Here is a 16885-nt window from a genome sequence, read left to right as displayed (position 1 = left end):
GCTGAACAACATACAGTGTTTCAGGGTAGCACTTTTATTCTCAGGCAAGATACCGCTTTCACACAGCCCGGCTCAGAAACCCGACTCTGACATAAGAATTATGAACGGATTCACACAGTCCTGGCAGCTGGAACATTACCGTGAGTGGGACAGCACCAACTACAAAAGATACTATGCCTTAAAAACCTTTATTTTCAGTGCAGAAACATGGGAGAATGACAAGAAACCTTTAGGGAATATTGCAATTGCTGTAGCTTGTGATGCTAATTACAGTCATTATCAGGGAGTCTAAAAAGTTCTGTGCAGTTTTTGTTCTGTGCTCACGGTAGCTGGATACGAGACCAACTCCAGGTGTGGCAACAACGCTAAGCAAAACACTCCAAAGCCCGTTTATTTTCAGTACCGCTACCTAATTGTTCATAGTTTCTGTAATAATCAGCTCATTCTTCTTTTAATATGAAGAGGTTTCTGGAGATTAACTGGGAAGAAGACTCATGTGCGACAAAACTGCCCCCACACGTACAGCAACACGCAATTCTTCTCTGGTCTCCTACTTGTGGACTGCTTTTATCCCAAAACCTTTTATGAAATAAGAAGAACGGCTCCTCAAACGCTCTCCGCTCTGGCTCTGTGGTGTCGATACGGCCCCAGGGCTGGATCCAAGCCAGGGTTGATAAGTGTTGAGTGGAACAGCCAACTTTACAGCCCTCTAAAGAAGTCAGATGCCCAGAGAAGGATCCGTTAGCCCCTCCTGGCATGGGCACCAGAGGAGAGCAACTGCAATCCTGTGTCTCTCTGCTGCCTGTAGACTGATGCCGCTGTGTCCAAAACACAGGAGGAGGAGGCACCATCCTACCTTCGGGCACTTGTACAGTGGTCAGAGGCCTGAGTTCATTTCTTTCCTGGGGAATTTTGAACCCACTTCTCTTCCTTTCCAGGGGAGAACTCCAGTGCTCCAGGGGGACGTGTATTTTGTACCCTGTTGAAGCTCCTCCGCTAGAAAGATTAACAAAAGCGGGGAGAGAAGTGCTGATAATTGTTTTATCCAGTAGCTTAAATAACAAATTGAAGAGAGGGCTGGCACTGAGGCTGCTCACAGACAAGTGAGCTCTGCTCTACTGGAGCCTCTGGTCACTCGTGCCCCACTCGCAGGGCTCCCATCCATCCCCGCGCCGTGAAGTCCCATCAAAAGGAGAGACGGGGAACGCCACCCTGCCAACTCACACGCGACAGCAGATTGTCTGTTGATTACATCCTTTCCCTTCCAAAAAACCAACTCCAAACAAACAAAGCACAGTATTTGCCTGGGACAGCTTCCACAAACAGTCAAATGCTCAACTGAAAACACCAGGTAGGGAAGCCTGGCCAGACGGCAGGGCTCTCCCTCTCCTCTGCCTTTTGGTACACATCGACTATTCTCATGGAAAATATTTAGAATCATAGAATAATCAGGTTGGAAGAGACCCACTGGATCATCGAGTCCAACCATTCCTATCAAAATTATATATTTATGTATCTCTCTGTGTTATCCTACCTATTTATTTTGAATAACTGAATGCCACTGTAGCGATAGGGGGTCTCCCTTTTTTCCAGTGCATTTTTTCTTAAGGCCCTCCTAATCTCTAAATAGTTAAAGCTTTATTTGTTTGACACGTTGAATTAATTGACTATTAATACAAAACCTCCCACAAAGAAGCTACAGCTACACCACCTCAAGCTGTGATTTCTGCGCTCCTCACAGCCTAAGGCCTCAATTCTGCAATTACACACATTTATCTGTACTACGGCAAAGGCTCCCAACGGGACGACTCTCACCAGTGAAGTTAATCACATTTGTGAAGATCTGAGTCCTGCAGTTTTGGGCTGGGACTGTATTTGGATGAGACATCTTCAGGGAACCAAGATCTGAAGGAAGAAGCACCAGCAGCGCGGCGTTTGATGCTTCTTGTGACTGACGTCAGCGCAATAAACCTGGAGACGAAGCTGCTCTCGTGCTCGGAACTCAGACGGGGAATCACCATGAGGGGCTCACAGCTCTGCTACCGGCTGCGTGGAGCTGCGCAGACCCAGGTGCCTCCCTTGTCCTCGAAAATCAGGTGAGGCAGGTGCAGAGAGCATGAAAGCACGGGGATGAATCATTTAAAAACGCCTCAAAAGCGATGCTAGATTTTCATATGGAATCCCATGGAAAATAAGTGATTAGGAACTGTTTAACATCAATGAAAGCCCTGGGAGAAGCTATAAACCCAAAATCTGCATACTCATCAGTACTTTCTTAATTACTCCCACCGTCCCAGCAAGCTTTATGAATGACATTTCCTAGTTCATTAATTAAAAAATCAAGCATGCCTGTGCGCTATTTAAGAAATGAACTGCACTGCAAGCTTTATCGTGACTACACTGTGCTCTTGGGAGCCTGTGTACTTGGGTTTCGTCCTTAAATTCCACCGGACTCCAGAGGGAATCGGCAGCCTCTGCTTTTGTGCTGGCACCAGAGAGTTTGAGGGGGCAGGAAGGGAGAGGGAGAGGGAGAGGGAGAGGGAGAGGGAGAGGGAGAGGGAGAGGGAGAGGGAGAGGGAGAGGGAGAGGGAGAGGGAGAGGGAGAGGGAGAGGCCTCCCCCCTCCAGCCCCGCCCCCCGCGCCTGCGCGGCCCCGCCCCCGCTCCGCCAGGGCAGTCGAGACGCGGGGCAGAGCGGCCGGGCCGCGGAGACTTCCGGCCTGTGCGGGCTCCGCACCCTCTCTACGCTCCCTCTCCCCTCTGGAAGGGGGGCCTCTCAGGGCGGCCTCTCGGGGCTCTTCCACCCCAACCGCGGCCGCGATTCCAGGACGAGCACGGGGCTCCCCGTGCCAGCAGCGCTTCCCAACCATTCCTACCCCGAAAGGGAGCGGTGATGCCCTGCGAGCCCCGCAATCCGGCGCAGTCCAACTCCTATTGCTGCTCCTGTTAGTCCCGAAACAGCCTTGCAGCAAGTACAAGGTGTACAATATTCCTGCTCGCTGCGTTAACAGAAAATAATGTTCAGGAACGGCTGCTGCACACAACACTTCCTCTTCTGATCCGTATTTTGTTATGGGACTTGGGGGTTTCAGTTCACGTGCAATGCCAGCCGGAATTAGGACACTAGGATGACAATTTTGCTCCTCAGATGGAAGAAGAAATAAGAAAAAAAAAAAAGCAGCCCTAGTTCTTGGCTGCAATCATCCAGCCTGGCTTACAAACACGCAGTAAGAAATTATAGAAACAACCCTGAAGTTTAAAATTGGCAATTTATGCATATGTGGACCCCTGTGATACAGACCCAAGACCTGACCATACAGCACAGGGCCCCGTTCCAAAGAATAACACCAGGCACGTTCTCCTCTGCTGGTAATTAATTTTTTTCCCTATGCCCAAGGGAAACTAATGGGACAGTTGTTTAATTATGAGAAGATATTCCAAACTATATTACAATATCAGTAAGTGAATATAGCTTTAGGTGATAACGTTTTACAACTTCGTAAAATACCACCTCCCTGAAAAAACAACCATTACCAGAATACATCATCATCAAGCCCAGTCACCCAGGTCCCCTTTGCAACTCTGCTGCTGGTTTGAAGAAGGACTGTCAGCAAAATCATTACATGTTACCCCAGCTGCAAGTTGGCAGCCATCAATACTTCTCCTCATACAACTAAGGAGACGTGGAATCAAGTTAAACTCTGGTGCAGAAGCAGAGACATCCAGTGAAGACAGTTACATCACAGATTAACACTTCTGTCTGTAAAGTGTATGGTGTAACTCACATGTACCAGAAAGAAAAATGGACCAAATGTGAGCCCTCTGAAAGAGATACAGAGTGAGAGCAGAATGTCTTGCGCTAAGGTTATGTATTTAACAGTTTTACATGAAATATTTATATATAAAAACTTTGTTAAGTGCTTTTCTCCAATTTAAAAATCTAAAGAATTCAAAAATAAGGCATTCAATATTTGAAAAAAGTACAGATTTACAAAATGTGTATATTCTGTCATGAAAACTCCACACCAACATTATACACTTGGAAAAAAAATACAAACAGGATATATTACAAATTTATGTAGCAATAACTTAGTTCATAACATGCAATAAAAAGGACGTTAATCAAGATACACAAGCTTTTAAGTTTCCTAGACTGGAGGGCTTAATTTTGTTTGCAGATGAGTTTTTATGCAAATTCTTAGAACTGTGGCACTTGAAATTTCTGGTAGCCTTTCTACTGACAGTTAGATTGTACATGATGATTATGAAGATGGAGATAACAAAGCAGCTGTTACGAATCATTCCAACTTTGTTCGACAATAGCTGAAACTCTTTTCTCATATTCACGCTTGTTCTCCTGGTAGAGTTGTGCCGCCTGACTGTTTGCTGGACTGTTTGGATTAGGTTCATCAAGCAGAGACTGTAAAAAGGTGAAAACAAAATGTGAGACAAACCAACACATTTTAAATTAAGGAAAAATCAACTTACAGCTTTTAGAGTCATGTGTTTTAGGAGGCAGATGCGACTCACAAGAGCCCAGTCGAAAAAAAACCCAAACAGTTAAACTCATGATTAGGCACCCCTAATTACACTACTGAACCTCAAATTATACACTGCATAAGCATGACTACTTCGTACACTTCTAGGTTCACAACCTCAACAGATACATGGTCACTTGTGCCAGCTAGCAGCATGATGCTAATTGATTATCTGGTAATTACACTACTACTGTCATTCAGGACTAAAGAGGGGCTTAAGAGGCCTCCTACAAAACTTCACTGTAGAAAAACGATCACACAGGAGAAAAGAAAATGTGCTTTTTTGGTGTGCAGGCCATTTTTACTTATTCCAAGTAAAGCAGGCTTCAATAGTATTGCCTCCTTGAGGACTTCATAGGGCAAGGCTTCACAACAGAGGTTAGTGTTTCATTTCAAACTCAGGCAAATTTCAACAGCTGATGTCCTATCTTGACTAAAAGCAGTTAAATAATCCAAAACTGTTTTCCTGTAAAAATATGTACTAGCAGGTTTTGTAGCTTAAGACGAGTAATTGCATGGGTCAGCACCCTAGCCTTTATTTGATCTAAAAAGCTACTGCTTGGCTCACAAGCATTTGAGGTTCCTCCTGCTACAGGTACCTGGCTAGCTCCATCACCGGGCTGTATTCTCTGCAACAGAGACCAACAACAACATAATTATTTGCTAAAGTAGATGCAAAGTTACCTGAATTGAAGTTAAAATAGATGAAACATCATATGTGGGACTCCAGCGATTCTGAAGAATATCTAAACATATGCTCCCATCCGCATAAACTGTAAATGCAACACAGATATCATTGAGAAACCATTTATTTTATAGTTTGTTCATGACATATTGTTCAAGGCACTTACTGTTCCAATTCAGTCTGTGCTTAAATGAATGTTTTAGGGAAGAGGAGAGCAGTTGTGCCTCACCATTTTCTCTGGTTTGACACTTTGTATTTTGAAGAAGATTTATTATTACTGGAAGTAACAGAACACTTAAGAGAAAAAGAACGGTCTCAAGATGATGGATGCCATTAATGCAGGAACCATTAGGCTTGGTTTCTCGCTCCTCTTGTGTGACTGGCCCAGACAGGGACAGAGGAGAGGACTCAGAGCCACGAGACATTTACTGCAAGAGTGGGATTCACTGCACCAGCCGAGGATCTCACAGCTGTCATGCTCTGAGTGGTGGAACTTCTTGCCTCATTTCCACATATTCTACACCTGCTGTGACACATACCAAGGCAGGCAATAGGAAATATTGGAAAGTATGCATGAAATCCTACTTCTCTCAGGATACCTATCAGTAGCCTCAACAGAGTCTGTACGAAACCAAGACTCGCCACCAAACTCCTATATCCTTGAATTCTGGTTTGTTCGCGCCAATAAAACCCCACAGATTACCAGCACTGGCTGGAACAGGGACCCAAACACAGGCGTGGACTTGGCTGAAATCCCACCTGACAGAAATAAGTAACATTTGCCTCAAACGGTTCCCCCTGCTCCAATTCATGATGTGGCTGCACACTCATGATTGCTGTTAAATGGAAGGGGGCAGGAATCTGCAACCAAAATTGCCCTCTTAAGCCCACCTAAGTGCAGCTGCTGCTGACAATGCTGCCAGGCTTTGCTACTGAGGCTATATATTGATTAGGAAGAGACAGATAGCTGCTCCTTAATGGTATCATAACTTTTAATTTTTCATCAAGCAGTTGCTGTCCAAGACATCTACTTAGGAGGTGGCAATGGAGAGAGATGGAGAGCTGTTAAGCATGCTGGAGCCATGCAGAATATATGACCACACCACAATATTTAATCGGTATTATGGATAAACAAAAGTGATTTACTCACCATTTGGATGGAACATTTTTGATAAAAATCTAACAGTTGGAGGCTTATTTGGATATTCTTCAGAAAATTCTATTACTAGTTTAAAAGTACCTGTCCGAACAAACAGAAATGCAGTCAGAAAACCAACAGCAAAAGATACTCACAAGAATATATACAACGTAAGTTTATTTATGTACTCCATGATCAATATTTCTTCTTATAATTACATAAACAAACAATACTGAGTCTGGTTTTGTTTCACGTATTTCATGTGATAATGGAACTACTGCTTTGTGATAGCAACAAACCCAGCAGCATCAGCAGCAAGGTGGAAGCTCGGAGACTCCCTGAGGACATGCCCTCCTCTCTTTCCGTAACCCAACATGCCAGTTCCACCGACTCTGGCGACTCTAGGGTGTTTCGTTAAGAGGGCACTGTGGTGACAGCAAAGAAACACTGCAATTTCCTACTTGGCAATCTCAGTCTTTGGAGCTCATGACTGATTTGCTGAAAACCTTTATTATGGATCACTGAATAATTTACTGTAATTCCTCCAACCCAACACAGAGGAAAAACCCATCTGCTGCCAATTATTGCAATAATACTGTGATTATTAAACTCATTATTCCTCATATGCCTAAAGGCGGTTCATTACACACCAACTTCCACGTTTATGTACAAATTTGGTGTTCCCTCCCCCTCATCGAGTTCTATATTTAGAACAACTCAAGACTTTTCACCTGTTGTTCATCAGAAGAGCAGAGATGAAACCAGCAAAGCATACTGTCTTGTGGATCTTGGTTATGGGGGTATGAAAACATGCCTGGCAGCATCAGAAAGACTTCCCCCTAAAAGCTCTAGTGTTCTATGCATAAATAAGACTTGATATAAGCATTGCTTCACAGCTTTCTAACCAATCATCAAACACCACGGCAAGACACTGCTTACACCAAAATACAGTATTTTCACGGCCAGCAAAACCTTACCCTTTCACTCTTTTGCTTGCCCAGTTTGTTCTAAGTTCTATATAGAGAACAGCTATTATTTTGTCAAAGCAGAACAACGTTAATACTGGCAATATTTGTAAGAATGACAGAGGATATAAAAGTCGGTGGCTTACCATCTTCAAAAGGTGTCCCTTCTGGCCTGGAAGGTTTTAAAAATAAACTCCAGTTAAAAATAATCATTACAGACTACTCAACAGGCACAAGTCCACATCGCCTCCCTTATCCTCCCCAAGATATAGGTTGAGGCAATTATTACAATATGGAGAGAAGTATCCAGAGGCAACCTCTGACAGCTTTGTCATATCTAAGACATTTTCCTAGTCAATCTACTGATCGAGATACCTATCGTCATCCCAAACAATCCGTATGCCATTATATGACTAGACAGGAATTAATGAGCAAATTATAAGCATGCAAGTTTCAGATTTGTGAAGGGGCACTGAGCCAGCTCCTGTTCTGTAGGTGTGAAGAGCTGACTGTGGCTTGACACCAGGTGCCCTCAAAGCCGCACCTTCGCTCCACTCCTCAGCAGGGTAGGGGAGAAAATAAGATGGGAAAACATTAATGGCTCTTGATACAGGCAGTTTATTAAAGTAAAAGGAAAGGCCACATGCGGATGCAAAAGAAAACAAAAGATCTATTCTTTACTTCCGAGCAGCAGGCAATGTCTAGCCCCTTCCTGGGAAGCTGGGCTTCAGCACACAGAGCAGTTTCTCCAGTAGACCCGATACAGCAAGATGTGTAATGGACCTGTACCTCCTCCTACTGAGAACCAATCTAATCACTGCTGATGCATCTGGAGTTAACAGCCACGAACTCACGACTCTTATGTACTTTAAAGGGGAAGCCTGCTTTCCCGTAGCCCAGATCCCACACAGTCTAACTTATTTAGCAAGCCATATACAAGCTTTATTAAACAAGAAGATGAACGCATTTTGATTTTTTCTTTCCCAAACATTCTGTATTAACCTTCAAAACACATTTTTACTGCAGCAGCACATTTGGCCATTTTTCTAAGTTTCCTGACTTTATATACATAAAAGAAGAGAATGCTTGTAAAGAGAAAACACAGGTTTGGTTATATTTAGCTTTTTGATAAAGGTTGTAGTGATCAAAACCTCTTACCCAAATATAACGGCATTCCATTGCATGATGTTATTCTCAGATGGCGCACCACTGACACCCACAGGAGGGTCTTCTTGCAATCTAACAATTACAAATACAGAATGACAAGCCTTATATAAATGAAATACCTTCACCCGCAAGTAGAATTTAGCAGCAATATCCAGATTTTGTGAATATTCTCTCATTCCAAAGCAGAGAATACACCAAGCATTATGTACAGATCAGCAATACCCCAAAAGGCAAACCTACGAGATGATGCACATCAAGATTCTCTTATGTACTGCACTACAGCAGTGCAATAGGTCAGATTAAGTGTGCAGGGAGCAAAGCATTAACTCTAAGAATAACCTAAAACACCACGTACAGCTGGGATTTACAGTACCACTATGAAAGAGCAATTGCTGCTGGCTGCCACAACAAAGAGAACAAATTACCAACAGGAGCTTAACACCAGCCAGAGACACTTACACAGCGCACTTGCAGGGACTAAGTGCAAGGGACTGGCAGTGGAGCTTTTCCTGCATTCCCAAATCCGCGTGCGCATTGTGGCTAAATTTGGTCTAAGCCTATTTTGACTGACAAGCTGATTGCTTCAAAAGGGAGCACAGAGAAAGCCTGCGTACTCCTCCCTCCTACCAGTTCAACAAATGTGTTTATCTCTAAAGTAATCGTGGAAGCATTTTAAATTCTTTTTAGCTCCTTAATCCTTGGGCTAGGGAAACGCACGTCACTTACTGAAAGCTAGATAAACCTGGACCATCCAGAATACATCATAACCAAAGATACCCTCTTTCTGCCCATCCTTCTGTGGGCGAACACCAGTGCACAGCCAGTTAATTCTCCCGCGTTTGCACTGCCCAAGTCTGTGATGAAACTGCATGTGGATGTGGATGCCGAGTGAAGGCACGGCCTGACAAAGACAGCCCTGGAGCAGGGCTTGCTCAGTAGCTCATATCCCCTCTGAACTCTGTGTTTACATCCTTGCTCTCTGAGCACACACAGTTCAGACAGCCGAGTATCAACAGCACCTACTATTTTGGTCAGGGAGAGCAGGAACAGGACTTCTTCCTGCGTGACAGCCAGGCTGCACGCCAACAGTAGTGCCTAAGCATTCAGCCCAACAAGCACATCTGAGGGAAGGCTTTGGGTTTCAGATCAATTTAAAAGCTCACGTGCACCCTCCTGTCAAAGGGTCTAACTATAGATAGGTTGCAGCAAAGACTGAAAATCAGACTGATCTGAACAGGGCCTGGAAATCTTTAACAGCTAGAGAAAACACAGTGTTTGTTGCTGCTTTTCCAACAGCAAAAATAAAAAAGTTAACTTATTTTCCTGTTGGTTTACTCAAACAAAGCAGATGAGAGATAAGATCTGTTGAACTTTTCTATCTTTGCTGTTCTAGACAAACACACTATGCAAAAAGGGTTTATATTTAACAAAGTGAATCGGAGTTCACAGCCCACAGTCTGCTTTTTCAATAAGCAATACACGTAACATAAGGCTAAACAAATATATAACTTACGGTAGGCAAGACGACAGTAAAAAACCTGACATGAAAAAGTTGCATAAATTCTGGGGTGTTAAAGTTGTCATATATTTGATAAGTAATTTTGATTTACTTTGTCTTAATTTGGTTACGCTTTTCTACAGCTTTAAAGTCTAAATTTCAAAATTATAATCTTCAAAAGACTAGTTTAATAAAATCATAAAAACATGTTTGATTGCAATCCTGAAAAACTACTTAGTTCCTCGTCCTGAAAAATCACTGGTTTGTGTCATCTGTGTAACCTAACACAATAAGGACGACCGAAAATCCTGTTTTGATTTGAACTGGAATCAAGCAACACCCACTTAGCAAACACCAACACCCAAACAACAGAAGAGGCAGGCTCCACGTCGCAAACATGTCTGACTTTTTATGGAGTCACAAGTCGGGCTTTACCACGGCTGCTTTACAGGCAGTCAGGTAAAGAAACTACAATCCACGTCAACTATTTACTGATGTATATTAGGTGCTGGTGTAACTCAGCCTTGCTAAGAGACATTATCAAAGCTGACTCACCTCCAACAACTTAGGAGCGACTCCATTCCAGACGAACCATACAGCATATTGCAAAGCTTACAGAAGAACTCCCCCCTTTTCCACATGCTCTGTTCTAAGTGTGTTTATATGTCAGACTGGAAATAAGTTATTCCAGAGTCTGTGGTTCAGCCATTAACATTTAAAAGAGTGCAACTAATAAACGCTTCTTCAGCAGCCTGTATATATTATATAAAAGATGCCTCATCACTGAAAATCTTAGCCTAGTATGTACATAAAAACATTAAAGGGCACTCTGCTTTTTGTTATACACAGATGAAGTGTTTGCCAATTCTGAGCACTTCGTTTTCAGATGCCTGTCCCGAATTGTAGTTATTTTCAGACATCGCCAGCCCAGGGAGCCTCGGAGGCATCTGCTGCCTGGGCTGCTCGCTGAACCAGGCCGAGCACCTCCAGTACAAAACCGCCTGTGCCACGAGTGGGATGGGGGTGCGAGAAGCACCAGAATCCCCAGGGCAAGAGCACCCAGCAGGATCCCAACACCCAAAGGATACCTGCACCCACAGGACATTCGCACCCCCCTGGCACCTGCAGGACACCCAAAGACCCTCCGACGCCTACAGGACACCTACGCCTTGCCCAGGCACTCACAGAATACTCACATCCACAGGAAACTCACATTCCCCAGCACCCATGGGACACTTGTACCCCCAGGACACCTGCATGATACCCCCCCACACACACACCCTGGCACCCACAAGATCCTGACACCCACAGAACACCCATACCCATCCACATTCCCCCAGCACCCACACCCCCAGGTACCTGCACACCCCCAGTACCCACACTCTCCCAGCATCCACAGGACACCCCCAGAGTACTTGCACAACCCCAGCACCCACAGCAACCCTAAATCCACAGCACACCTGCAACCCTGGGACCCATAGAATATTTGGGTCCTCCCAGCACCCACGGGACCCCCAGAACTCCCTCAGCATCCATGGGACCCCCATAACCCATAGGACCTATGGGACCCCAGCACCCATGGCGCCTCCAGAATCCTCCCAGCACCCGTGGGGCCCCCAGAACCCATAGGACTCTCGCATCTCCCAACACCCACAGGACCCCCGGAATCCACAGGACCTGTGGAACCCCAGCACCCATGCGGACCCCAGAATCCCCCTCCCAGCACCCACAGGACCCCCAGAAACCCCCCCAGCACCCATGGGACCTCCAGAACCCTCCCAGGACCCATGGGACCTCCAGAACCCTCCCAGGACCCATGGGACCCCCAGAAACCCCCCGAGCACCCATGGGACCTGCAGAACATCTCCAGCACCCACGGGACCTCCAGAACCCTCCCAGCACCCATGGGACCTCCAGAAACCCCCCGAGCACCCATGGGACCTGCAGAACATCTCCAGCACCCACGGGACCTCCAGAACCCTCCCAGCACCCACGGGACCTCCAGAACCCTCCCAGCACCCACGGGACCTCCAGAACGCCCCCCCCGCACCCATGGGGCCTCCAGAAACCCCCCGAGCACCCATGGGACCGGCAGAACATCCCCAGCACCCATGGGACCTCCAGAACCCTCCCAGGACCCATGGGACCTGCAGAACCCTCCCAGCACCTACGGGGCCTCCAGAACCCTCCCAGCACCCACGGGACCTCCAGAAACCCCCCGAGCACCCATGGGACCTGCAGAACATCTCCAGCACCCACGGGACCTCCAGAACCCTCCCAGCACCCACGGGACCTCCAGAACCCTCCCAGCACCCATGGGGACCCCAGAACCCTCCCAGGACCCATGGGGACCCCAGAACCACCCCCCACCCCCAGCACCCACGGGCCCCCAGCCGCACAAAGAAAGCCGCCGGGCTCTGCTCACCTCTTGAAGTCGCGCATCAGCCTCCGCCGCGCCGGGGTGGACATGGTGCCCGCGGCGCCCGGCACAAACAACCGCAATGGCGGCGCCGCGGGGCGGGGACAGCGCGGGACACACCACAGCGCGGAGCGGGGGGGGCGGCACGGACCATCCCACCGCGGCGCGGGGGGGGGGGTCAGAGAGGCGCTGGGTTGGAAAAGAGCTTTGAGAACGTCCAGTCCAACTGTAGGTGCCCAGTGCTAAACCAGATCCCCGAGCACCTCATCTGCCCGTCTTCTAAATCACTCCAGGGATCGCAGACTTATAGAATCATAGAATTGTGGAATCATGGCACCATTTGTTTGAAAAAGAGCTTTGAAATCGTCGAGACCAGCCGTCCCCGTCCACTGCTAAACCACATCCCTAGGCACCCTAGGCCCGTCTTTTAAACACCGCCAGGGATCACAGAATTATAGAATTGTAGTATCCTACAGTCATTTGGTTGAAAAAGACCTTCAAAATCATCGACTCCAGCCATCCCCGCCCACTGATAAATCAGATCTCTGAATACCTCATCTCCCTATCTTTTAAATCCATCCAGGGTTGGGGACCGCACCACCTCCCTGGGCAGCTCCAGTGCCCAATAACCCTTTCAGTGAAGAATTTTTTCTAATATCCAGTCTAAACCTCCACTGCTGCAGCTTGAAGCCCTTCCCTCTCGCCCTATCACCCACTGCGTGGGAGAAGAGACCAGCAGCCACCTTGCCACAACCTTTCAGGCAGCTGTAGGCAGTGATAAGTGGGGGTTTAAAATTACAATTATGGGCTTAAATAAAGCAGAGTTGGGGTTGTGTGACTGCGTGTGCTTCCTCGCTTTTCCTTCGGCAATTTTAAGGAGGTCAAAACATCATGAGCCTGCTAATGGAGTGACAGAAATACACGCTGTCCTCATCCTCTGCCTGTTTTGTTTGCCCCCGGTGATCCGTGTGCCCGAAGAGCATCGGTCCCGGGTTCAATCTAGCACAAGGCTCCTCACTGCTTGCTGCCAGAGCTGGTGCCAAGCTCATGCTGCTGCAGGCACAGCCTGGCTGGAACGCGGCTCTGAGCCCCTACGGCACGCAAGGAAAGGGCAGCCCTGCAAGGACTGCGCTCTCGACAGCATCAACTCAACGTCCCACCTCAATGGAAAGACCCAACAGCTTAAAGTGAGAGAGAGGAACTCACAGAGAGACTAATACTGCACGGGAGATGGCTTTTTTAAAGAGGCTTGCCCAGAAAAGTCATGAATGCCCCATCTCTGGAGGTGTTCAAAGCCAGGCTGGATGGGGCTTTGAACAAACTGATCCATGAAAGGTGTCCCTGCTTGTGGCAGGGGGATTAGAGCCAGATAGGCTTTGAAGTCCCTTCCAACTCAAACCATCCCATGATTCTGTGATTCTCCAGCCACTAAAACATTGCTCCCCACGCTAGTGAGAAATGGTTCCTGCCAAACAATCCGCCCTTCTGGATTTTCCTCCTCCTCCCATCACCCAGATGCTTTGATTGTACATTCCACCGCTGCTCCTCTAGCTGTACACAGTTTATATTTAGCTCAGGCTAATTCGTAAGCGAGACGGCAGACTGTAAAATACAAGTGCAAGCTTGGACCTGTATAAATAATTAAATGTCGGTGTAAGAACATCCATTATTTGGCTGTTGACAGGCGCCTGCGGCTGCTGCCCAGACCAGGCAGTGGGAGCATCCCTGACCCGCAGGGCAGCGCCAGGCACTCTCGGAGCTCCCAAACAGGGATAAACACCAACACCCCCCACGAACAACAGGCATCAAACGAGGGCTACATCCAAAATCCTGCATTGTCTTCACCTGGCTCAGGGATCTTTTCAAGTCCCTGGAATGGCTATGAATCGGAGAGGGGAAGATTTAGATTTAGGTTGCCCAGAGCAGTGGTGGCTGCCCCATCCCTGGGGGGGTTCAAGGCCAGGTTGGATGGGGCTTGGAGCCCCTGATCCAGTGGGAGGTGTCCCTGCCCATGGCACAGGGACTGGAATTAGATGATCTTTAAGGTCCCTTCCAACTCAAACCATTCTATGATTCCATGAGCTCAACAGCGACGGTCTGTCTTCTCTGACACCAGCACATTGACCTCATTTAATGGAACGTTTTCATTTCAGTCCTACCTGGCAGTTCTACAGGTGTGGCTGGTAGGTTTATTAATAAATTGGAAGTTTTAATCTTTCCTCTGACAAACCAGCTGCAATTCCTGCTCTGCTGATTGTACAGCATGTGCTGGTTTTAAAATGAAGTTAACTACATCCTAAGCTAGTTTCAAAGTGATCAGTCCCAACTGCAACAATAAAAGAGAGGCTCTGCCCTCGCTAGGGTGGTTTAATGTGTCTCAAAATGAAATCTGCACTAAATAACCACTTTAGATTTAAATCTGCTGATGATTATTTCCCCCACTTCCTTGCCTAATGAATTTAAATGCATCACTGCCATTACTGTGTAATTTCACCATGGGCATATTAGTTTAAATGTTTTCAATTTATCACAGACTTGTAACTCGTCGACTCCCAGAGTCAGGTGGAAATGACCCTTTCAGGACTAAATTTTTCATTTGGTATCTGGAGGGGTGTTTTTCCTGTGAAATCATTAAAACTGTACATAGTGCCTCAAAAACTTGGAAAATGTCCTTACACAGCATGCAGTCTAGAACAGGAATTAATGTTTTCCTTCTGCAGACTTCTCGAATAGCACTGAAATAGATGTGACAACTTCGACAGCTTACTTCTTAGTGAAAAAAATAGAAAGATATAAGTAAACCAAGGTGGCTTTTCCACCTAGAAGTGGAAGTGATGATTTTTCTGCCACCTTCTACCTTCCTCACTTGCTCTAAATAAAAGGCAAGCTGTTTCAAGTTCAGTATTTATCCCTATTTTTTCCTACAAAAAGGGATTGGTTAAGAGATTACGTTAAATAAAAATGCATCATTTTGCAGCATAGTCATTCTATCTTAATCTTGAGCAAACACTACATTGCTGTAGCATTTTGCAAACCCAAAACTTTACTAAGGTGACCTTGTCTCATCGTAAGATGAGATGCTTAAGAATCAACAGTGAAAGCAAACTACTTGCCTCTCTGTTTGTTGGAACAATCCCTCCTCCTAATAACTTTTTTTCCCCAGCTCCTGCTGCAGTGTCCCTCTGAGAAGAGTTATTTAACATCAGCCATCCCCAAGACTCCAAAACTGGGAAAATGAATGAGCCAAATCATCTGTTAGAAACTGTTGGACTGGATGATCTCAGAGGTCTTTTCCAACCTTAATGATTCTATGATTTGTTCTGCCTTTTAAATGGCATGTGTTTAAAGGTAGATTTGGAGATGCCCTGTGTGCAAATGTGAAGCTGATTCCTGTCTGGCTCCACGTGTCTTTAAACCAGCGAGAGTGAGGGACTAGGAGCCTCAGGAGCTTGCAGAAATGTTCAGGATAACAGTGAGTGCGGCTGTCTGTAGGTGGTAGTGCCCTTGAAACACCATCCTTACTACATGTTTTAAGAACCGTATGTTCCTCAGAGTAATTCAAACTTTTGTCGTTCTGTGAAGAAATAAAACCAGATGAAGATGTGCGAGGTCCTTGACCAAGTGGGAGGGTAAAGGGGGGAATATAACGGAAGATTGGCGAGGAGGAACGATGAGCACACTCAAGTGGCCTTGCGGCTGGGGTGTAGAAAAACATATATATCGTAGTAATTGTTGTTTAGCCTTGTGTGTTTAACAAGCAGAGCTCTTCTGTTTAGATAACACTGTCCTGTGAAACTCTAAAGTGTTGAGATTCCAGCTCTGCCAGGAGAGAGGGCAAAACGGTTGCCTCTCCCCTGATAAGCAGGGGGAAAAGCAGCACTTTGCGCTCACGCTTTCACGTTTGCTGAGCTCTGTGGTGCCTGCGTTCTCCTGTTTGTGTTTTCATCTCTGTTTGGGTGTCCAGAGCCACCCTGAACCATAAGGAAGGACCGAGGTCTGCGGTGCCTGCGTCCCTGGTTGTGTTCCCTCTGATCTGGTGGGAGGTGTCCCTGCCCTTGGCAGGGGGTAGAACTGGATGGGTCCTGAGGTCCCTTCCAACCAAAACTATGATTCTATGAAGGTGCTGCAAGAATTTTTTTCTGGGTGTAGGTTGGGTTGGATTTACACCCAGCCAGAGGCACCGGCTCTAAATAAGCTTACTGTGACTTAATCGAATTTCTGCAAATCACAGGAACAATAACTTGTAGTCAGATTACAAGGTTATACATTTGGATTCTTATGTTTATGCTGCATATTCAGCCCACTTCCACTCTTTCCACTAACTGGATGTTTTAAAAATTTAGTTCTTATCAATTTTTAATTAGGCATAATGGCACATTTTGCTACATGGATCCCTCAGCTTCTCTTGAAAGTGGCGTTTGCAGAAGCCTCGGCTCTAAATGCAGACTGATGTCCTGGGTCTCGGTGGCATTTAGGA

General features: G+C 46.3%; 3 protein-coding genes across 4 annotated transcripts in view; 1 reads left to right on the top strand and 2 right to left on the bottom strand.

Annotated features, from left to right (window-relative positions):
- The window catches only part of SKP1 (S-phase kinase associated protein 1), a 259109-nt gene that overhangs the window by 189209 nt on the left and 53015 nt on the right, over nt 1-16885 (top strand). The window lies entirely within an intron of this gene.
- Nucleotides 1-16885, bottom strand: part of JADE2 (jade family PHD finger 2) — a 182451-nt gene that overhangs the window by 121531 nt on the left and 44035 nt on the right. The gene's annotated exons all lie outside the window — the stretch shown is intronic.
- The window catches only part of UBE2B (ubiquitin conjugating enzyme E2 B), a 57197-nt gene continuing 43560 nt past the window's right edge, over nt 3249-16885 (bottom strand). Inside the window, exons 2-7 of one of the 2 annotated variants that reach the window (XM_069869406.1) lie at nt 12415-12465; nt 8483-8563; nt 7471-7496; nt 6372-6461; nt 5221-5309; nt 3249-4418 (exon numbers count right to left, since the gene is read on the bottom strand). In XM_069869406.1, coding sequence (XP_069725507.1) covers nt 4290-4418; nt 5221-5309; nt 6372-6461; nt 7471-7496; nt 8483-8563; nt 12415-12458 — 459 coding nt within the window. In that variant the 5' untranslated portion in view covers nt 12459-12465 and the 3' untranslated portion in view covers nt 3249-4289. Of the gene's footprint in view, nt 4419-5220; nt 5310-6371; nt 6462-7470; nt 7497-8482; nt 8564-12414; nt 12540-16885 lie in introns of those variants that run through there. The other variant, XM_069869405.1, reaches the window with a different exon arrangement.

This window comes from Phaenicophaeus curvirostris, chromosome 15, assembly GCF_032191515.1.
Source record: "Phaenicophaeus curvirostris isolate KB17595 chromosome 15, BPBGC_Pcur_1.0, whole genome shotgun sequence".
Classification (NCBI taxonomy): Eukaryota; Metazoa; Chordata; class Aves; order Cuculiformes; family Cuculidae; genus Phaenicophaeus; species Phaenicophaeus curvirostris.
Note: the sequence above shows the minus strand (reverse complement) of the source record. Positions and strands in the feature narration are given on the sequence as shown.